Here is a 24,469-nt window from a genome sequence, read left to right as displayed (position 1 = left end):
ACCTGATTGAAAGTTGAATATTTACTCTGTCTTGGTTTCTTCATAGAAGAATGAAGAATGAAATTCCATTCTAACCCAAATTTTCCATGTATATGGGTCATTTAATTACTTTTTTTGGTATGAACTTATCACATTGCTAAATGGATATTTGAAAGAGAGTTTACAGATGTTTCAACTTGTTACGAATGTCTCAACGAACTTTATCAACAGTTCATAGTTCACATTTATGGATTAATTTGATGAACCAATTTTGCTAAACTAAGCTATGCGATAAAAAAAATTGGATTCCGGTAGAACTTCTTCTTCATTGTTAAAAATCTTTGTAAGATCATCATTTACCCATTAATATTTAGCCTGATTTTCCATTAAGATGTAGATTAAAATTTAATTTACCCATTAATATTTATCCTGATTTTCCATTAAGATGTAGATTAAAATTTAATTTACCCATTAATATTTAGCCTGATTTTCCATTAAGATGTAGATTAAAATTTAATTTACCCATTAATATTTAGCCTGATTTTCCATTAAGATGTAGATTAAAATTTAATTTACCCATTAATATTTAGCCTGATTTTCCATTAAGATGTAGATTAAAATTTAATTTACCCATTAATATTTAGCCTGATTTTCCATTAAGATGTAGATTAAAATTTAATTTACCCATTAATATTTAGCCTGATTTTCCATTAAGATGTAGATTAAAATTTGAAGCACCTATTCTTTTTTTCAGAAAAGGGCGTAGAACAAGGATTCAATGTATTTTTAACTGATCCCAAAGATCTTCCAAAAGTGTTTACTGAGGATGAAGGACAGAAGATAGTGCCTGGATTTGTTACAACCATTTCAACACATCTTGTCAAAGTAAGTCTTTGTTTATATTTCACCATAACATTTCATTCAAAACAATTTTCTTAACTAATGTATTTCTTTTTTAAAGATAATTCCATGTTTGCACAAATTTATTTTTATAAAAATAAATGCTAAATTTATAAAGAAGTTGATGGCATATCTGGGTAATTATAAAAAGATGAATGCTGAACCTTGGCTTATAAAAGCTGAAGAACTTCTAAGTTTAAATAAATAATTAGGAATATATTATTCTTTAAACACATTAAGAAGGCTAATGGCAATTATATATGCCAGTAAAACGATTAATTTACACAGTTCTATTTCTAAAAGTGTAATTTCAAAATCTGTTATTCTACTATCTTCATAAACTGCAGCACAAAAAATAATATGTATGAAATGCTTGCACTCATTATTTTGGTGCGGATATGTGGTAGTCCTCAAACATATTAAAAATCTATCCTTCAAAATATAAGTAAAGTTGTACCAACCAATCTGAAAGCAGTTTATATATCTTTATTAGAAAATTCTTAATTCAAGTTTGGCTCCATGAATAATCCATCTTGATAGAGGTCATATAAAGCTAGATTCTCTCAAATCTTTAGGTGTATAAGAAAAATACTATTCAAGTAAAAAGATGTTATTTATTTCGTTAATAAAATACATAAATTAATATAACATTAGTTATATGCATTTAAAGAATTTTCTTTTTATTTAACATTTTTATAATTATTTATTTGACTGAAATTAATAGGAAGCGAATTGAGTAATACTAAATGTTCTTATTAAGGACTTCAACTAGATACTATTTTAATTTTTTGAACCAAATATTATTTTTCATGTGAAACATGAAACTTTACTTCATATAATGAGATTGGACAATGCTTAACATTGAAAAAAATATTAAAAACATTCCTAGAATTAGCAAAACAGAATTCATTTTTATAACAGAATGATGCTTTTTAACATTCTTATAAACAAAACGAAGTTTTAGAATTCTAATGAATCGTTACAAGCATACAATTATTATTGATTAAATTTTATTGATTATTTTCAAAAACCCTTATGACAAAAATGGAAACAGGAATTCATTGATTCTCTTGTTAATGGTTTAAAGATTTGTAAACGAGCTTCGCTGCATCTTTTAATAAAATCTGATGTAATATATTGATGAAACCTTGTAAAAAGAACATAAAAATAATATGTATCACTGCGTACGCAAAGTCATTATCACTGGGTTGCTTTAGTAGCTAAATAGTTATACAAACTTTTCCTGTTCATGTATGGAATTCTTGGATTATCTTTATAATAAATGGCTTTGAAAATATTTCGTAGCCAATAGATAAAATATTCCATTGTTATAGTTTCTTACCTTAAAAATTTATTATGCTTAAAATATTAATTATTAAATTAAATCTAACTAATTATAAACAAATTTGGTTACATTAAAGTTTATTAATGTAGCATTAGTGTTTTCATCTTTTTAGTATCTGTTGTTTGGATTTTTTTAAAAAATTTCATATCTATTTTCAAAAGAGACAACGCACAGCTTTGCACACCGCTTGGCATGGAGGATCGACAAATTGCCCTACTTTGTTTGGCAATGAACGTTTTTCACATAAGGAATGTTTCTCTTTCATGACTTTCCAAGACCAGAAAGATATCTGCAAATGCACGCCACTGTTGCAGGCTGGTAAGTACTTTTACAGATTCTAGTTTTATTTTAAAATGCCTGCTACAGATTAATTAAAGTATTTTCAGTACTTGTCGGTTGTAACGGCGCCAAAAGACCCTCAAAAGCGAAAACATTTCCACGATTTCGCAATTTTAATTGTCAAACTATATAGCATGTGATTCGCAGGTGATTTGACCTATATTTATGCATATATTTATTATATATATATTTTTTTTGCACTTGCATATATTATTATAATTCGGCTAAATTTTTTCTTGCCGCTTTTCGGTCGACATTAAAATAGCTAATTGCCTAATTTTCATCTCGAAGTCACTTCAAATATCATTTAATCATCAAAACTTCTTGAATAAATTCAACAATTTTATAAAGAAGAACCAAAAACTTTATTGCCATCCCTAAACTCAAATCTTCTAGTATCTTTGTGACATAAAGTTCACATATCTGCCTCGAAAATGTCAAAAACAAGTTCAAAGAGATCACAGCTTTCAACTAGAATGTTCTCTGCACTCCTATTGGTAAAATCATAGATTTAAGTAAACTGAACACAGGAACGATCATCTTGACTAGAAACCTTGCAGTTAATATTTCAGAAACAGTGAATTTGGTTGACTATTCAGGTGCTAAAATATTTTTTACGTACAGAACGTGGATCAATGATGTTAATGGCCATATTAACAATTTTTAATACCTGAACTAGAGTAATCTGATTCCCCATCAAAACCCTAACGTGGAATTTGCCTATGACGCAAAAATATATTTATAGAATAAAATTATCGAAAATCAAGAAAAAAAATACTTTTTCTCAGACTAATATCTTATAATTTTGTGATTATTCTATTAACTAACAAAAAAATATTTTAATAAATATATTAAATAAAAATAAATATAAGAACAAAAAATAAATATAAGAAACAAATGTTATTTATTTTGATAAAATCATAAATTACTATAATATCAACTATATGCACATGAAGAATTTGCACCTTATTTAGCACTTTTACAATTATTTATTTGACGGGTATAAATACGTTCATTTCAATTTTTAAAGATTTATGAATTTTATTTGTAACAAATTCATTAATTACTTTGATTTGGTTCTATAATTTCTAATTTGTTGTTTTCAATGTACAAAATAATTAAGTCATTTATTATTTTATTTATTATTAATTTATTTATTATTATTTATTTATTTATTATTATTTATTTATTTATTATTATTTATTTATTTATTATTTATTTATTTCTTTATTATTTTTTATTAAGTCATTTAACTTATTGTCCTACAGACATTTCAAATTCTCGTAATGATTATGATATTTTTCAGCTTAAAATTTAAATAAAGTCAAAGTAATAAGTTTTTAGCTGCTTTTGGATCCACAATGCCCGTGTGGTAGGTACTATCTAACAAGCCTTTTGAATAAAATGGACCTTGGGATTATGAAACGAGCAATAAGCGCAACTGTGCTGAACTTCAACATCTTATTAAAGATAATGCATGTTGTAGTCCTCCGGTTCCGAAGCCGAGACCTTGCCACCAAGCCACCGCGGCCCTCCTAATTGTTGCAAGGGAAATTAATAAGTGCGCGAGGGCTGGTTATATTTATTTTTAAAAAGAAATTATTCCTTGCCCATTAGAAAGTTTGAAGCAACGAGTCTCAGTCTGGCTACCTCATTTTATAAAACAATCGTTGCTACATTTTTTTAACGTAGTGTTACAACAAATAGAGTTTCGAACTTATGGACATAGGAATATGTATCAGACATATTTCATATTCTATAGTCACTGGTATAGAATATGGAACTACTGGGTACCACCGAGATCAAAATAACAGCCGATTTTGCAACCGCTGGAATAAGTCCATTGAACCCAGACATATTTCTCGATTCGGAATTTCTTCCAAATTACGTAGCGGACCATCCTTAAGTCATATCTAATGCATCTCAGTGATTCTTCGTTTTGGAAGTGCTTCTGCCACTGCCTTCGAACATTGAGGCAACAATGATATAAAAACATTTTTGCAATTTGAAATCGATCTCAGTTCGTTGTATCTTGATGAAATGTTCCTAAATTCGAAAAAGTGCAATTTTTAATTAAATTCAATTATTTTATCTTTAGTTCAATAAAAATTCCTAGTTAAAACATTTTTTAAAATTTTCTCTTTAGATAAATACATACGATATAATTAAGAAAAGTACAAATATATAATGCCAACCTGCCCCGCATATGGTGCCATCGTGAACCAAACAAGGGCACGTTGTCACTGATGTCGTCAACGTGCCTTAGCTCAGTATTAGCTCATTCATCTTCGATATTGCTCGCTTCTTTTTTAACCAAATTGTTATTAATTCCGTTTTATATTAGTAAGAATTTGTTGGAATACATATAAGCCATTTAATCATTACCAAAAAAAAAATCGTAATCAAATCAGTGTCAACCTGCCCCGGTCTTCCCTATTCTTTTACTTTGGTAAAGCATAATTTTTCCCACTCTTTTTCTCAGTTGGCTACCGATTTCTATGCAAGATAAACAAAACTATTTCAGAGCACTTAGTTCTATTATATATTTGACTCCATTGTCTCCAACATACAAAAGTTAGATTGTTGATTCGATGTCATCGTTATTCAAGTTTACTCTAGACATGTAAATATCGTCATTCAACCATCTAAATAGTCGATTTATTTTTAGTGGTGCCTACTTATTTTGCTTCATATCGATATCAGGGCTAAAAATCATAAGTTGATGTGTGAAAAAGTGTTCAACCAATGTATATATCAAGCACAAATCAAGTTAATGTGAACTCATTTAAGCTGTTGGGAACATTCGGATGGAGAGTTCTAAGGACTGTTATTATCGTAGAAAATGCGTAAAACCTACATACTGCTTGAAAGTTACTGCGAGCTTTATTTAAAAACAAATAAACTGATAAGAATTCCAATAGGGCAATAACCCCCTCCCACGACATAAAGATTATGTTCGCGTGACTTCAAGAACATGACTCGCGGATTCCGTATTATTTAACCTGACCATCGAACTCTCGAGATCGTAATTATTTGTGGAAATTTTGGGGATGATTCAAGATACCACCACATAAATTACGTGAACTGGCAGGAAAATATTTGAACAGTTGCATACCTTGCTTCTGGTCTCATGGAAATTCACTCTGCATTACTAAAGCTGCTGTGATGGATAAAAGCGAAAACCATCAAGGTTTTAGGAAAGTGATTATAATGTTTTAATATTTTAATGAATGTGTTAATTTCAGAATAATATAATATTAATGCAAATTTTGTCTTTTTTTACTGTTGTTTTGACAGTGAAGAATTCCCAATCTTCATTAGTTACACAGAAAACTTATATTTCTTGTGTTTTTTATTCAAAACATTGTCAATAAAGAAAAAAACTTAAAAAGTTAGACCACTAGAACACAGAAATTTTAATTTATCTTTGAGAGCCATTCTTTTAAACGTGGATATTTTCATAAATATAGAGTAGAAAATACAGGAAAAAATAACGTATTTCAATTTTTAGTGAATTACTTTAACCATCAAAAAGTATGTGTTACTATAACAGAATGTTCGCTGTTAGACATCTGAGAGGTATCATCTAATGGTTTTGTACCTGATCTGGATTATCCGAAATTTACATGAGGCTCATCAGTTTCTGTGTTGAAATGAGTTAAGAATAAGGCATCATTTTATCAAATTCATGAAAATCCGAGGAGAAAATCTTAGGAATATAATCTCATAGCGAATAAATTTAACTTAGCTTATATAGGACAATATATCGCATCGAAACTGCAAAACACTTTTTTTAACGAATCTCATATCTTTAAAAATAATGTTTAAATGCACTTCCCTCTCTACACTTCCATAACAATGGAAGGCTGTTTGAAACCTATAGATTTAATGTGATTCCTAATTGTCGTCCGCGTCATCTGACCCCAGTTCAAAATTACAAGGTCTGTCCCAAAATAGTAAACGGTACGTTAATATATACGCTTTAAAACGGTACGTTAATATATAACTAAAGTTAATGTGACCTCGGTCCATAGATATGTCATATAGCTGGTAATTGAGTGTCCACCCCTTAACCTTTGTGTTTCATGCGAGAACTCTTGAATTGAAAGAGATTTCAAAATGAGACCCTTGAATCAATATGCTTCATTGTCAATAAATATATAGCAGTTGCTTTAAAATTTCTAATTCCTCAAATATCTAGAAAAACTTATTCTAAAATTTATATTTCCTCAAATATCTAGAAGAACTTGTTCTAACACTTCTAGTTCCTCAATTATCTAGAAGAACTTGTTCTAAAATTTATAATTCCTCAAATATATAGAAGAATTTGTTTTAAAATTTCTAATTCCTCAAATATCTAGAAGACCTTGTTCTAAAATTTCTAGTTCCTCAAATATCTAGAACTTTGCAGCGGCCAAACAGGCGATAAATGACTGTTTGTTTCGTCAGTTGGCGATAAGCATCAATCATACCTACGGAGATGAACTTTGCTTTCCAACGAATACGAGTGACTCACTTCCTGCCTTCGCCGGCTTGCTCCGAACTTCTGCCTCGTGCTGGTCGATGGAATTAAGGCCAATCAATGTATCATGATATATATTTGTTAATTTAATTTGTAATTAAAATTTATTTTTGTTAAAAAAAATTTAATTACAAATTAAATTAACAAAATATCATGATTGTTACCACCACAACTTGTTCTAAAATTTCTAGTTCCTCAAATATCTAGAACTTGTTCTAAAATTTATATTTCCTCAAACACCTAGAAGAATTTTTTCTAAAATTTTTAGTTTTTCAAATATCTAGAAGAATTTGTACTAAAATTTATAGTTCCTCAAATATCTAGAAGAATTTGTACTAAAATTTATAGTTCCTCAAATATCTAGAAGAACTTGCTCTGAAATTTATAGTTCTCAAATATTTAGAAGAATTTGTAATAAAATTTCTAGTTTTTCAAATATCTGGAAGACCCAGCTCTTCTTCCAGTTCGACCTCCAGATCTTAATCTTATTAAGTATTCTTATAATTCTCTAAGGAGGTAGTTAGCTGCTCTCATTCTGAAACTTTGTATTTGCTTCAAGAAAGCCCACTCCGAATATATTCTTCTTTTCCCATTCAGATAAAACACACCTTCAATTAGAAAAGAACTTAATGAATAAAATTAATTCAACTCTTGTTCAGTAAAGTCTCCATTTCGTTGTTATTCTATCTAAGCACTTTCGTAGAATAACGCAATCACGCATTTGTAACTTATTCTTTATTTGTAAAGTTGCAAATTTTAATCATAAATTGGATAATGAACAATTCAAGTATTTACATACATTATCTTTAATATAATCATTCCGTAAACAAATTACTCCATAATTTTTAGAAGTAAGCGCATTTTAAATCCTTTTAGTGCAGGTGATTTACATGTTTGATTTTAGATAATCTGAAGCTATTGATCCGGTGTATCCATATTCAATGAAATCTTACGATTGCAAGAATCATTTACGATGTCACTCTAAGTTGTATAATTAATGCAGCATTGATGATGAATATTGCATTAAGCGTTTTGTGGAAATGCTAAGTCATGCCGTAGCTTCATGTACTTAAGAACTTATTCATGTGGATGAACTATTCGTTAAAATAAATTAACACCAGTAATTAACAGGTGTATTAATGTATTAAAATTTCCATATTTTATCAGCTTCAAGAACTTGAGAACTAGTTCTTGTGGTCGAACTATTCATCAAAATCAATTAACGGCAGTAATTGACAGGAGTACCAATGTGTTAAAGGTTTTCATATTAAGTTCAGATATGTTTTAATATTTTAATTATTTCATTGTGCTATTCAAAAAATGTATCATTTTCAGTTACAAAAAATGATGTTATTTAGCCGAATTAAAACCTTCTTTTGTGCTTATATTAATCATTCATTTATAGAAAAAATGCGTCTTTTTCTTATTGTGAACTTTATTTTTATAGATTCTAAATCTAAAAGAATCTGTGGACCTTATGATCAATACGGCTGCATTTTCAAAGCAAGTACTAAAAGTAACCGTAAGTATATTCATCATTAGTCATAAGCATTTTTGCAACATAAAAAAGTTGAATTACATAATTCTTTATTAAACCATATTTTAAAGTTAATAATAATGCATATACATACATCCCAACAAAAGAGAAGTAGATAATAACCTTATGTCCAATACGGCTGCATTTTAAAATAAAGGGTTGAAAATAATCGTAAGTATATTTATCATTAGTCATAAGCCTTTTTACAACATAAAAAAGATGAATTACGCAATTCTTTATTATACCATATTTTAAAGTTAATAAGAATGCATATACATACATCCCAACAAAAGAGAAATAAATAATAATCTTATATCCAATACGGCTGCATTTTAAAATAAAAGGGTTGAAAATATTCGTAAGTATATTTATCATTAGCCATATGCATTTTTACAACATAAAAAAGGCAAGTTATGCAATTCATTATTTTACTATATTTTAAAATCAATAAAAAGGCATATACATGCATACTAACAAAAGAGAGGTAGATAATGACTTTATGACCAATGCGGCTTCATTTTCAAATCAAGGGTTAAGGATAATCTTAAGTATACTCATCGTTAATCATATGCATTTTTACAACATAAAAAAGCTGAATTACGCAATTCTTTATTATATTCCATTTTAAAATTAATAAAAAAAGCATATGATTAACAAAGAGAAACCTTACAAAAGAGAGGTAGATAATTATAATGTTAATAGCTCTATTTTGTTTCGTTATTTTAGAAAAATTTTCTTTATGCATTTACATTTGATGATTTTTTTTCTAGTAACCGACGTTGGGAAGAAGTGTCATGAACCGTGCATATTCTACAGATTCCAAAGCAAAGTTTCCTGCATGAGTTTAGGTGGTCAGAACATAAGGTGAAAAAGTTATATAATAGACCATATACAGCACTGAATGCAATAGCATATCATACCATTCAAAATATGATTGTATGAATCAGTGGCAGCTTCTCATTAATGCTGCAAAAAAATCACAAGAAATATCATTAAAGCGTGAGTGGTCTCGTTAAATTATCTGGCATACTCTCTAATAAGCTTATCATGCCAGAGAACGCCTCTTATGGAATTGGAATACAATAGTTACAAAATTTTAACTTTTGGCAAGAATTTAGTGTTTTTACTGAATTTATCGTGTCATCCTTGGCGAGTTATTTGGCGATTAATCCCTGGCATGAGGTTAATAGTATCCGGAAATCGAATTTGTGCTTCTGGTGTATATTTTCCCAACCGATTAAAACAAAAATTTGACACGAAACTACACTTGAGTCAAAAAATTCCATACCAAATTCGATATATTTAAATCAATCATTTTTGAATTATCACGTTTACATGTTTCTGAATGCACAGACCGACAGACGGTCAACCCATGTTTGGAATCGACTTAAAATTTGAAAGGTGTCCACACTACAAATGTTGAATCTGTGTCTATCGAAATGACTTTGTTTTGTAGTTATTATGTGAAGTATAAGAATAGCCGTACAAATGGACTTCCTTTGAATAGAATTTATTGAAAATTTTATAAAATCTGGAAACTTGGTACGTATGCTAAATTTCAACAGTCTTAACTCATTTTTTTTTTGTATTATCTTTGTTACAGACAGACGGACGGTCATTTTGGAAAAATCTGTTTTTCGAACTCAGAGAGGTCTAACACATCAAAAATTCGCCAAAATCTCGAGTTCGAATTTTTCGAGGATTACTATACTTATTCTATGCTACTTTATATGAGAAAGTAAAAAAAAGTTTTATTTATAAATAACCCAATTTTTTTTAATTTTAATTATTTTTGTTGTTTTTAAAAATTATCACCCATATCTTTTTTTCTTCAATAAGTAGATTTATAATAAAACAAAACAAAGGAAGAAGATGTAAGCAGATAAATTTTGTCGGAACAGCATGAAAGGGAAACCGGAACCAAATTATTGCTTATGAGAAAAAAACGAATCAAAAGTGCAAAAGCGAGCTGAGCATAGAAGATATATAAAAATAAGAACAATTGGCTGTACGCCAAGCTTTGTATACACTCTGAGTAACCAAACTGCCTCAAAACTCAATGTTAGGGGATCTTGTATGATGAGCTAATATGCATTTTAGATCTGAACTCCGTGCAACACCAACTTCTGTACTTCTATTTATTGATTCATTTTCTGTCTTCTCTATTTGTTTTTCATTTTATTTGCACATTGATCGCAATATAGAAAACATTTAAAACAAAAAATGTTTATGAATAGAAAAGCAATCTTTTTATACAATTTCAAGAAATGCAATTGCCCTAACGAGTCCTAATTGCCCTAATGGCCGATCTTTCATTGAAATGCTGTCAGATCTTGTGATATCTCAATCGCATGACAAAAGTACCAGGTATAATGAGTCAGATGCTTTCAGGATGTTCTTGACTTTACATCTGATCCAATTAAATTCAAATGAGCAAAACTGAAAATTTTTTTGATGAAATTTTGATATTAAGATGAATATTTAGGAATATAAATAGTTCATTTAAATATATTTACTAAAGAATGCAAATTTCTCGGTTTTATGAAATCAAAGAAATAACCCGCCAAAAAATTGTATGTAAAAAATTGTAATTATCTGTTGTGTTATTATCGATTTCTAAAATAACAAGTGAACTCTTAATTCTTAATACAAAACAATAAAGGCTAGGAATCAAAAACAAATTCAAATCAAAATTCTATAGTCGTTAATAAAATATAATAAGTATTATCAATTATTTTTTTTGAATTCAAATTTTTATTTTAAAAACTTTTAACAAATAAACGATGTAAAATTTTCCTATGACGTGTATAAAAATCATTCCAGCAAAATTATTTATACCAAAGATTGTTTCATTGTATTAATTAATAACATTTATATTCCATTAAATTCTTTATATAAATATTGTATTTTTAGTGACTTAAAACACGCACTATGCTTTTTTTTTTACTTAATATGAGGTACCCAAGAGTTATTTTAAATCAGTTGGATGTTGCATGCCTTGAATGGTCATTACTTTAAAACATTACCTTTTATTATTATTTCAGATTATATTTTATTATAAACTATTTAATACATAATTTCATTGCTCAATACATTTTCTGAACAAAGATTATTCCAATAGAAAATAAACTTTAAAACAACTTATAAATTTTTCAGCCGAGTGGAAATACTGTACAATGCCAAGCAGTATGTGTACAGAGAGTATCGTAAAACAACATTTTCCAGTCTGTTCAGTAAGTAAAAAAGCTATATAAATGTATAATAACATTAAAATTGTTTTCTAAGATCTTACCCATCAATATATTCGTTATTTCTTGTAATTCGTGTTCCTTTCTTTTGTTATCCTGAAAGAACTACTTTTTTTTTCTGTCTTGTGACTATTTTAAGACACATTTTGATAAGGAGCAGAGTTGGATTAAGTTGTTGCTGGTTATCCCTCTTGGAGTGAACTCCAATTCAAACTAAGTTGAAGAGATTGGAGAAAGAGGGGAACAGTAGCTTCTGAGGGTAAAGACCCCTGAGCATCCGAGGGCAGAAGTCTGACTTCTAACTCAAATGAAGATAGCACACACATACTCGTTTGCACAACCCCCTTTTACAGGGGGATCATTCACGCACCTCACAGAGAGAACATAAAGAAGAGAACAACCATGCCCGAACAAGGACGCCTAGATCATGAGGAAGACGCGCTACCCCTAGGACGTCGGCGAAAGAACTACCTATAAAAATTATAGCAAGAACTGTTTATTTCAGTATCCTGAGACCACCACTTTTCGACGATTCTATTTCACTAAGGGGTGAGACGCCGGAAGGATGTGCGAATTTCTGGTATAAATTTCAGTGTTAAATGTAAAAGTCTCCTCTTTTCATCTTTCCTCTCATCCCTATTTTGCCAAATTGAATCCATCCTAACGCATGCGCAAAAGCGCGGAGGATTTTAGAATCCGTTGGCAAGCAATACTAACAATTTTTCTGTGGCATCATTATCTCGAATTTCGTTTAAACTTACTTTCTCCTCCAAATTTTAAAGTTACATAGATCTAACAACCATCGGATCAAAATGCAATGGTGGCCGTTTTTAATACAAATGAATGAATACTCATTAATCTAAATTTTAAGCTTTTATCTCAAATAACTCATTCCATTTTTCTTATAAAACATACTAAATCTTTCCTGATGAACAGATTTCTTTTAAAGTTGAATTCCTTAATTACTTTTTATCTTAAGGAACATATGCAGAAAATAACAAGCTTTTAAATTTAACATTTTTGAAAACTCTTTAAGAAGTATCCGCATTGTCAATCTCTTGGGAATTTCGATTCAAAAGCTAAAATAGTTGTTCCAATAAATTGTATTAAAAATATCATATTTCTGGCATTGTATAATCATATACAATGCATGGTATTATTCCATATAATGCATTGTATAATCCTATAAAATGCATCGTTCTACCAAATGCAGAAACTTCAAATTGTTTGATGATGATTTCGTGTCCGTGTTACCACGGAAAGGGGTTGCAGTAGCTTCTGAGGGTAAAGATCCCTGAGTACCCAAGGGTAGAAGTTTGACTTCTAGCTCAAATGAAGATGAAACTCACACACATTCGCTTGCACAACCCCTTTCTACAGGGGGACACATTCACACACCTCACAGATAGAACACAGTTGAAGAACATCCATACCCGAACCGGGACTCGAACCCGGGACGCGCAGATCACCGGGAAATTTTTTAACTTGCTATATATAATAGATTAATAATAAACAATGATTTTATAAGAAAAATAATCAATTCACGTTTTACACTTCCGTTGCAGATGGCTTCATTCTATCTTCTTTCATTTGTTCTTACGCATGCATATTATTATTATTTTTTTAAATAGTTCTGAAAATATGAATTTATTAAAAGGTGTTTGTATATTCTAAACGGCAAGTCAGGCATGCTGAAACAAATCATATTTGCAATAGGAACGAATGGAAATGTAAAAGAAGAAGTAGTCGCATTTTTGTCTGTGAATTAAACATAAAGGAAACATACTACACCTCTTTAGGGGAATACAAAATATACAGTTGCACAACAATCCAGTTTCATGAGTAACAATAAGCGAGGAGTTGATTACTTCAGATTGCAGATCCCTTGAATAATTTTGATCACCCCGCAACACTTTAGGTAATACTTCCTGCTTGCAATTATATTATCTGTCATGTTGCGTACTACATGTCATGTTGTTATTTACGCCATTATGTTGTTGTGTTGTAGTAAATTTTTATTTCATTAAATCGGAGTATCAATTTAACCGGGATTTTTTTTTTTCTTCTTCTTAATTTCCATACAGACAGATTTCCCTTTGCATTGAAATCTCATGTTCAGAAATTATAATTCTGTTTGCTGTCACATATTTAATGATTGTAAGGAACTTTCAATTTTTTTTTATAAAAGTCAATAATCATCAGTCAATTGAGATTGCACAATCTCAAGCAGTAAAAAGTAAAGCATTCTTCTAAATAAAATGACACAATATTTTCTTTAGTCATTTGTGGCAAAAGAAAACAAAAATGCTTTCTGTAATTCGCAAGTTCATAATTCGACTTCATAAAAGAATTTTTAATGGATCACTTAATATGTCACAGTCATATGGAAAACATAACACTTGTCATCGAGCGTGATAGTATGATACGTCGTTTTTTTTTTCTTCTTAATGCTTGATTAAAATTTCAAATTCAATTTTTTTATTAATTTATATCACTTCAGTAGAAATTAACTTTTTTTTAATCTAACTGCTCATCAAAATATTTTTAGAAGTAATTTTTATTTACAGTCGAACTCTCATTTGATTTTAATAACTAAGCCCCTATTCTAGTGCAAATGAAAATAAATCTTTAAATATTTTAATGCTCTCATTTTAATTAAAGCAATTCCATAATATTCTAGAGCACACTGATTGTTTTCTTAAACTTTGGAAAACTACATTAAATTTCCATTTCAGAATTACAATTTTTTACAAGAATAAGGATTAGCAGGTTTTTCTGATTTCTAATAAAAATTTCGATTTTATAGGTCAGATTGGAGGTGCTCTTGGCCTTTACTTGGGTGCCAGTATCATCACTGTAGTAGAAATAATCACCTTTATCTCTTCATGGTTTTGGTTCAAGTTCTGCCCTACTAGAATTGATAATAAAGAAAAACTGCATGTCAAAAAAGCATCTATATAAAATAATCTGAATTCTGGAATACCAATGGATCTTTCTAGATTAGTGTGGAATGCACATATGTAGAGACGAAAAACATCAAGTGCTGATTACATTTACATTACATTTCATTACATTACATTTACATTACATTTACATTACATTTCATTACATTACATTTACATTACATTTACATTACATTACATATACATTACATTTCATTACATTACATTTACATTACATTTCATTACATTACATTTCATTACATTACATTACATACACATTACATTACATACACATTACATTTCATTACATTACATTTACATTACATTCATGTACATTAGTTTTACATTCATTTAGAAAATCAAAAACTTCAGTTAATGTTGGCACGGAAATTATGAGCGCATCTGTAGTCCACCTTTTTAAGTGTACACCAAAGACATCACTTCTTGGCTTCTAGAGTTGTTACCATTCACTATAAAAAATTAAGTTATTTGTTTCCTCTGGAAAGTAAAGGACGCTCCATCAACTTTTTCTGTGGATTACGAACTTTCATTTCTCTCTCATGACGAATCAACTTTAAATATTGTAGAAGTTTCCGATGCTATTTTTAAAAAGGAACTTCACAGTGTCCCTCTGAGGGTGCACCGCGATGAACTTTTTGGAGAAAAGAGAGCTGCCTTACTGCAACATGATATCCTAACCGTTCAATGCAAAATATGGGAAGTTGAGGGTTCGATTTTGGAGACAGAACAATGCTTCGCTGAAACCGAAATCGAAGTTCAACGCTATTCATCCATCTGGACTATTGAAAGATTCAGCAATCTAAAACCAGGTGAGGAAATAACTGAAACTCTTAGTAGCACATCAACAAGGGCATATTTTTTCTTCAGCATTTACCTTGTAGATGGGATAAATATCAATATAAAAATAAGCCCACTTGATATTAAAAGAGTAAAACTCTGCAAATGCCAAATGTTTGTCATGGATGTCGCAAGAAAAAGGATAAAATGTGGGAGATATGAGTTTCTACCAAACGCAGAAGAGTCTATTCCACCCTGGATATTTACACTAGCTTTTATTAGAAGAAATCTCATGGAAAATAAAATTCAATATTTACCAAATAATGTTCTGACATTGCAGTACGAAATAGAATTAACCTAGGTTAATTAAAAATTAAACCTAGATTCCCATGAAAACTTACTGAATGTGAATGATAGTGTTTTATCTGATAATTTTCCTTCATCTACTAAAATGCATACAACATCGTCATTATCATGGAAAGATGATTTGTTAGCCATACATAATGACGGTCATTTTTGTGACACAAAACTGAAAGCATCGACAGAAGTTTTTCCTATACATAGCCTCATTTTGCGCATCAGATCTTCTGTGTTTAATGACATGCTAAATGCTGGTGATTGTGAACATTTGAAAGGATATGTGAACATCGATGACATGGATGCAAATACAGTGCACAAAATGATCATGTACCTGTACACTGACACCTTAGATGATATGGACTGGGAGAGTGCTAAAAACTTACATTCCGCTTCCAAGTATGAAATTGCTTCTCTTAAGCACTTATGTTCGTGCTTTTTGAAAGTAAATCTCGAATCTACCAATTGCTGCTATATATTGTGTTTGCAGATAAGTATCAAGATCATAATCTAATATCTGCTGTACAAAGTTTCATTTCGAGTCACGACGAAATAATTTTTGTATCTGTTGTGTGGAGAAATTTGGAAGATCAAAATCCTTCTCTAGCATGCAAAACTCTGCGAAAACTATACATGGAAAAATAAGCAGAAATTTTATCCATATGGTTGTTTTGAATTTTACGATTTCTCATTAGTTTTTTCATCAATGAATTATCCAATTTTGTTTTAAAAAAATTTTTTAATATTTTTATTTCTTCTTAATTTACATTGATTAATTACAAATAATGCTTCAGATAAAAATTGTACATTTCATTCGGAAATTTCAATTTTTCTTATTTTATCATAATATAAAATACGAGGGACAGTTTTAGATCATTTTGATTAGTTAGAAATATACTATAATTATTAAATAATTAGACCAAAACTTAAATTGTTAAAAAATATTTTTGAAACAATTACTTTTATTCCTCAGTTATTGTAATTAATTTTAATTTTTATGACTCTTTAAAGTTCTCAGTAATTGTTCAATACAAAGGACTATCTGAAAGACTAAACTGTTTTGCCATGTTTTCAGTGAAAGGTAGAAAATAATTTCATATATTTTTCAAATCTTTGTGTCTGTCTATTCAAAACCTATTTATTTTCAAACGTTGTTGCAAAATTTTTGTATTTAAAGTATTGTATATTATTTATTAAGATCTTGTACAAAGTATAATATTTGTTAAATAAAATTACTTTTTTACTGAAATTCTTATTTTTTAAAATCATTAAAAATATGAACAATTATTATTATCATCCATTTTTTCATTAATGTTCCTCGCTTTTTAATTTTTAGCCACGTATTTTTTTTTTTTTTTGTTAGAGGTTTAAGACCTTAATAGTAAAACCTTACGATCATTTTTAACCCAGAAATTCTTCCACGCTCCTTACGTTTTAATTTCTGTAACGTTAAATATTTAACGTCGAGCTGTTATATCACATGAAAATCACACATCAAAATAGAGTAAGAGGTCACATTTTTAAAACGGGCATCCTTGAAAAAAAATCCAAGAAGCATTCCTATTATTTAGTTCCTTTCTTTGACTTTCTTACCTATTAATAAAGAACAGAAATAAAGAAATAGTTTAAAGAGCAACTCACCTAGTACCTGTGTGTGTGTTAGAGAGAGAGACTAAAGCTATCTCTTGTAATTGTATGGATTTGTAATACTATACAAATCTTCTTTACAGTCCCATTTCACGAATGTTATTGATGAATATGTAATGAGGAATGTATACATCCTTGCACTTAAATTATGCTCTGTTTGTTCATCTGCTCATTTTTTTTAATAAATTACATAAAATTGAAAATGAGTATTTCGATTGGTTATTAAAAGAAAATTCATTGTGTACTTTATACATTTTGAATTCTTTAGTTAAATATCATTTTTGTATAGTTAAAAACCAATTTCAATGTAGAAAAGCACAAAACTCTTATAAAAATTTAGAGCATGTGCATAAAAATATTTTTAAAGAGTAACTCACAATTTAAATTATTAAATCATTCCCATTTCTTCTCCAAATGTATTTTTATAAGTTAACAAGCAAAAAATAATTAAGCTCTCTAAAATATTTTTTTTTATAAAATTGCATATTACTTTTTAATTTTAAAAAATAATACATTTTTCAATGAGTTTTTCAAAGATATTTAACGTATTTATATCGTAACACATGTTTATAAAAAATATGACTCTAAGTGACTAATTCGTAAAAATGTGTTCAACAATCTTCTTAAGAAGCAACAAACCAAAGTTTCATGGTTAGAACGAATTTCAAGAATAAAATTTCAATTAACAAATAATAAACTTTAATATATGTAAAAAAATATGATAGTTATTATATTACATCTCTGATGAGTACAAACATGGAATTTTCAAGGCTGCACCTCCTACAGATTTTTTAAAAATAATCTATCCCTTCATATTTTTAAATCTCAAAATGAGAAAAATTCAGAATGTAAGCAATGAAGAATGTTTGATGATTCAATTAAAAAGACATTCAACAGTAAATTTAATTTAAAAAATTCTTGCAAATATATAAATTGTACCATCTCAATTAGCACCAAACTGGAAAAAATTATATTTGTGAACGTAATTTTATTTATTTGCTAAAAAATAGAAATTAAAATTTCATCTGAGGTCTAGAGAAAAAATAAAAAAACTAACTAACTAACTAAAACTAAACAGAAAGAAATTCTTTGGGTAAATTAAAATCTCAAACGCATTGATTGTATATTTGAATATTTAATTCCCATCAACTATCGCTTGCGCTTAAACTCAAAATTTTATAATCTCGTATGATCTGGCTTTTACAGTCAAATTTTTGTTAAAATTTTTATTTTTATTTTTTTAAAGTAGCAATATAAATCTTTTGAAAAGTGTTTTTGTATTTATCATTTTCTACATTATATCATTTAATTTATTTCATAACACAGAGCAACAACAACAAAAAATAATAATCATGTCTATATTTCGTATGTTGATTTCAAATATAAAAACAGATTTATTTTTATTTTTTTCATTTGCTCTACTTTTTGAGATTTAAAGTAGTTAGATTACAAATTATTTGAAACTTTAAAGAACTTATTCTTCGTATCGCATAAAAGGACAAAACGGAAACAATAATGATATTTGTTCTCATACAGAATGAATATAATGAAGAAAAAAATATGATACCAAAGTTTCGATCATGCTGAGTTTATGAACATCAATTCTTGGACTAAGAAAGGAATGACTATCCCCTTGTTCATTAAAAAGACCACATGAAATGTTGTTACTCGTCTCTTCGGGATAAATAATGCCATCAGGACAAATAATACCATTGGCTAAGAAAAGTGTGACCTGCCATAGAGATCATAGCTGTTGGAGAAAGAAATATCATGAAGTTCTAGTAGGATGGGTAATCACATCACCGATTCTATGACCCGCACGAAGGCACACGGATAATAAATACTGAATGACCGGACCGCCGCAACATCAACACTGGCTGGAATTGTGGTTGAGTTCCTAAAGGTCATCACCGGCCACTATACAAACCTTCCCGAAGGAAGTACGTCCCGTCATCAATGGGAGGCATCCAATCCCACCTTTTCTCTACACCCATCAGGATGGCAGATCCAAACACCATGCCGGTAGCATTTCATCCTCATTACGAGGTGCCCCCAAGGGGGGAGGGATAGTATGAAGGGTAGAATCATCTTGCCATCGCTTCATATAAAATTAGAAAAAAATTATGGAAACTCTTGATAGCTCGTAATTTGAACTCATAGGTCAAATCAATGCCCGGAATAAAGAAAAAAAAAACTTTAAAATTGATTTTTTTTTTTATAGTCGTTTGAATCAGATCATAAGAGATTCTAACCTTAAATTTCATTAATGTTACCGAGCGAAAAGTGTGAGTCTTTACCCTTACAAACAAGAATTTATTAAACATCCACAAGGTTGAAAATTAGCAAGACTAGAATATTAGCAAGCAATTTTAATGTAACTAACACCAAGATTAACAACTTTAGACGCCTTGGTTTGTAATGTGAGTTGATTCGTTACTCTCATAGTCATTTAAGCAATTTTTCTAAAAATCTTGGCTAGAGAGGATTACAAAAGTAAATAAATCAGTTCGAAAAAAAATAGTAAATCAATACCAAAACAGACGGATTATTCATATGGAATCTACGAAAACTTCCGTGAAGTGGTTTGCACTATTCCAACCACCTCAATCCCCCAAATAGCCAATCTCATCAAAATCAAGCACGTTAAATAGGAAATCTTAATTTCATGTTGAACAAGGTGTCATGTTTTCAAGTCATAGCACTCTAAGTTGAAGTCATTGTGATACTTAACACTATTCCGAAATATGACGATTATCCCTACCCCCCCCCCCACTTCACAAATAAACACTTTCTTTTATTTGATCTGAAATTAAGTCCTGACATCAATCGCATCATAAAATTTATACTTACTTTTAGAAAGTAAAATAACATGTCACTCAGGATATACCTAATAAACTTACCCGTCATCGCAATCGCATGGGTGTTGTAGCCAAAAGGATTTTAAAAACATTTTAAGGTTAAAATAATTTTTAACAGTTTTTTAGGATTTATTGTAAAGAACTATTACAAAAGTTCAAAATTAGATAAATAAATATCTGTCCCATTTTTAAGAACATTAGGAAATATGAACACTAACAACTTCGAAAAGCACCCCAATTTTAAAACGCAGTTCCTAATATGTCATTTCAAAAAGCTATAAATGGATACGGATTAACAAATGCTTGAAAGTAAGGAATATTTCAAATCCTGTATCTCAATATAATTAAATTTTTAGTTATGACTGATTACATAGGTTTTTCTAGGTTGCAGGGACTTCATGAAGTATCTTTCAAAATTAAGCAATTTTAACTATGAAAATATCAACGTTTAACTATGAAAATATTATCGGTATATTGATTTGAGGCTAAACTAAAATTATTTTCAAATCAATTTTCTACATAAGTTACTATCTTAAAATTCAAACTTGTATTTAAACAAATATATTATGCCTGAAAAGTACATTTACCCTTTCGTAAAGTTACTTAAAAAAAAACAAAGATATGCATGTAAGATTTTGCGAATTTATTCAAGAAAGTATCAAAGGTTTGTTTTGCAATTAAAACATCCCAGTGTGTGAATAATTAATTCAACGGCATTGGAGCACCAGCAAGGATTACCAGATTTTTATTTAAGCAAAGCAATAACTGTTATCGTGAATTTCATATACCAGGCTGTAAAAAAATTTAAAATAAATGTTTTAAATTGAACTTTACATTTGTGTAGCTTGAAATTGAAACTTTTAAAGTGTTCCGAATTTAAATTCAATAAAAACCACAATAACATGCATTGTTTTCTTAGATGAAAGCACATTGAATATAAGAATAATAATATTAGTGACGATATTATTATTCTTAGGTTGCTTTTGATGCTTATCCCTCTTGGATTGAACTCCAATTCAAACCAAGTAAGAGATCCGGGAAAAGTGGAGGTCCCACGACCGGAGAAATCTTCAGACGGACACGAGTTCCCCTTTCGACCCCTCTTGCGGTTTTCTGGGGTGATTTAATGTTTGTCCAGTTTACCGACAATTTCTGAGGGTAAGGACCCCTGAACCCCCAAGGGCAGAGGTCTGACTTTAGCTCATATGAAGATGACACTCACACACTCCTTTGCACAATCCTTTTTTACAGGGGGGGAGGCTCTTTCCCACACCTCACAAATGGAAGACAGGGTAGAGAACAACCATGACCAAACCAGGACTCGTACCCAGGACGCCCAAATCACGGGAGTGATGTGCTACTCTTAAGCCATAACGCCGCCATTATTCTTACGTGACACCATTCAGTGATATGATGTCATTCAGTATTCTTTTTTCTTTTTATGGAAACAAGAATATTTTGATATTGCATTAAAAACTATGATTAAACTTTATTTGTTTTTCCATGATATATTTTATATCTACGAAATATTTTAAGAATTAAGAACAATGGACGTCACTTTCGCTTCAAAAAATATTTATCAAACACATGCTCTAAATGCTGATGACAGCAGTGTGATCAATTAATCAATTGCATATGTTTTGCTTCCTTCATTGTTATGATACGAATCAATTCATTGCAATTGATAATATAATCAGTTCAAAGTATCAAATCATTCATTCTCCCTATACTTGACGACAAACGGCTTTTCAATATTGATTAAACAGCCAAACAATTTACCATTTTTTCTGTTTTATCAATGTCATTGTATTTCTACTTGCATATAATTTTTATTTAGTTGCTTTCATGCTTTTTACATTTTAAGATATCAACTATTCTTTTTTTGTATTGTTTTTCGTACATATTATAAACTTTTGTGATTATAATATTCTGCGTTTTATTTTTTGTCATTTTTTACTTATATTCGAATACGAAACGTTCAAAAAAAAGCATCGTAATTTCCTAAAAATTCGATCTCGGTATTTTGATGAATCTCTTTGTGTTCAGGACATAATGAATTCTAAAAATACTTATGTGTAATTATCGTTATCATTCTGACTTTTTTTGAAAACGATAATTCAAAAACACTTTGAATTAAACGAATGAATCTTCATATGTAATCTTTACAGCATATTTGTAGATTTCTATAAAATTTTAAATGGAACCCATTCACGGGAAAGTTATCTATCCGATTGTAATAGATACTAACTAAAAAACGTAAGGAACTGCTAGATGGAAAAAATTTAATACACAGTTTTAACACCAATATCACATTCTAAACCAAAACCAGTCAAAAAAATTCACCGATTGCCGATTCTTTTTTTTTTTTTTCATTTACAAGCAAGTAAGTATGAAATTTAACATGTGATTCTCGCTACTAAAATTATAATTATGTGTTTTCAGTAAACCGAAATAAAAATGGCGTCTAAAGTGCATACTCGATTTTCTTCATTTCTAAACACCTAACCGCCTGGAAATAAAAATTTGAGTACTCGCAGCTCTCAATCCTTTGTCCAAGGTTCAAAATGTATCTGTGTGGAGGAGATAACACTTTTTGTAAAGAATATGTGAGAAAATATCAAGGAAAAAATTCCCGCTGGTTTCTTTTGTTGTTGCTGTTGTTATTGTTCTTTACTTTGTGTTCTGTGCATTATTTTTTGTACTTTGTTTTTTATTTTTTTCTATTTTTGAGTTCTAATTAGTGTGTGCATGTGCATGTGTGTGCGCGCACGCATGTGTGTATGAGAGAGAGGGGGCAGGGAGGGAGTAATGTTATCTCCTGAATTCGCATGCATTTGAAATGTCATACAAATCGTATTTCAAAAATGTGATGATTCTATGTGAAGAGAAATATACATATCCTTGCACTTAAATGCCATTCTGTTTTCTTCTCTGTTCATATTATTATTAATGTAATAATAGTAAAATATATTTTGACTGAGTAAATATATTAAATAATATAATAATACAAGTTTTCAGCATTTATAAATATCTCCTCAGTTTACAATTAAATCTTATTCGCTTAAAATTCTACCATTTGTTTTTTATTTCGTTTGTCGTTTTTTCATTGCAAAAAAAATTAGTTTATTTCACTATCAACTGAAATTGCACAGTCATGGTAAAATGCTTTTCCTACAGCTGAAAGCATTTATAAAGAAAATCACCAATAAAAAAAGAAGAATTAAACAGAATTAAATAGAAAAAAATTAAACAGAATTAAACAGGAAAAAACAGAATTCAAAGCAGTAGGAGTTGTCACCCCAAAATTTTCCCGCATATACTCTAATAAAAATGTTTTCCCATAGAACGATTTGGATAGCATTTGCGTACAATAACTTCGAAATATTAACCTTTAGTGTGAATTCAGCATTTTTACTGAATCTGTTGTATCATATTTGGCGAGTTATTTGGTGATTAATTCCTGTCATACAATTAAATCCGAAACCGAATTTGTGTTTCTAATGCGTTTTTTCCCAACCGGCTGAAACAAAAAATTGACACGAAACTACACTTGTAGTGACAAAAATCACATACCAAATTTGATTCATTTAAATCATTACATCTTTCAGTTATTGCATTTACATGTTTCTGAGGAAGCGACCGACATATGGTCAATCGTATATTGGATTTGGATTAAAATTTGATAGGTGTCTAATCCATAGATGTTATTTCTGTCTATCAAATTTTGTCTTTCTAGCTCTTTTCATTTTAAACTTAGCATGTTAAATTATATTCGAGCAGTCAGACAGACAGACTTCCTCTGAATGAATCTTTCTCAAAATTTGATAGAAATCTATAAATTTGATATACAGACCATGTACCAAATTTCATCCGTCTAGCTCAAAGTATGTTTTCTTTGTCTTTGTCACAGAAAACATTTTCTAAAAACGTGTTTCTCGAACTTAGGGAGGTCTAAAAAGTAGACATTCGTCAAAATCTTGAGTTCGAATTTTTTAGC

General features: G+C 29.6%; 1 protein-coding gene across 1 annotated transcript in view; it reads left to right on the top strand.

Moving 5' to 3' along the window:
- LOC129987560 (acid-sensing ion channel 1-like) overlaps positions 1-14,831 on the top strand; it is a 28,388-nt gene extending 13,557 nt beyond the window's left edge. The window contains exons 6-11 of the mRNA XM_056095527.1: positions 734-864; positions 2,386-2,542; positions 8,533-8,607; positions 9,393-9,486; positions 11,779-11,855; positions 14,677-14,831. Coding sequence (XP_055951502.1) covers positions 734-864; positions 2,386-2,542; positions 8,533-8,607; positions 9,393-9,486; positions 11,779-11,855; positions 14,677-14,831 — 689 coding nt within the window. The remainder of the gene's footprint in view (positions 1-733; positions 865-2,385; positions 2,543-8,532; positions 8,608-9,392; positions 9,487-11,778; positions 11,856-14,676) is intronic.
- The last annotated feature ends 9,638 nt before the right edge of the window (positions 14,832-24,469 follow it).

This window comes from Argiope bruennichi, chromosome 10 (genome assembly GCF_947563725.1).
Source record: "Argiope bruennichi chromosome 10, qqArgBrue1.1, whole genome shotgun sequence".
Classification (NCBI taxonomy): Eukaryota; Metazoa; Arthropoda; class Arachnida; order Araneae; family Araneidae; genus Argiope; species Argiope bruennichi.
This window is presented reverse-complemented; position numbering and strand designations above follow the sequence as displayed.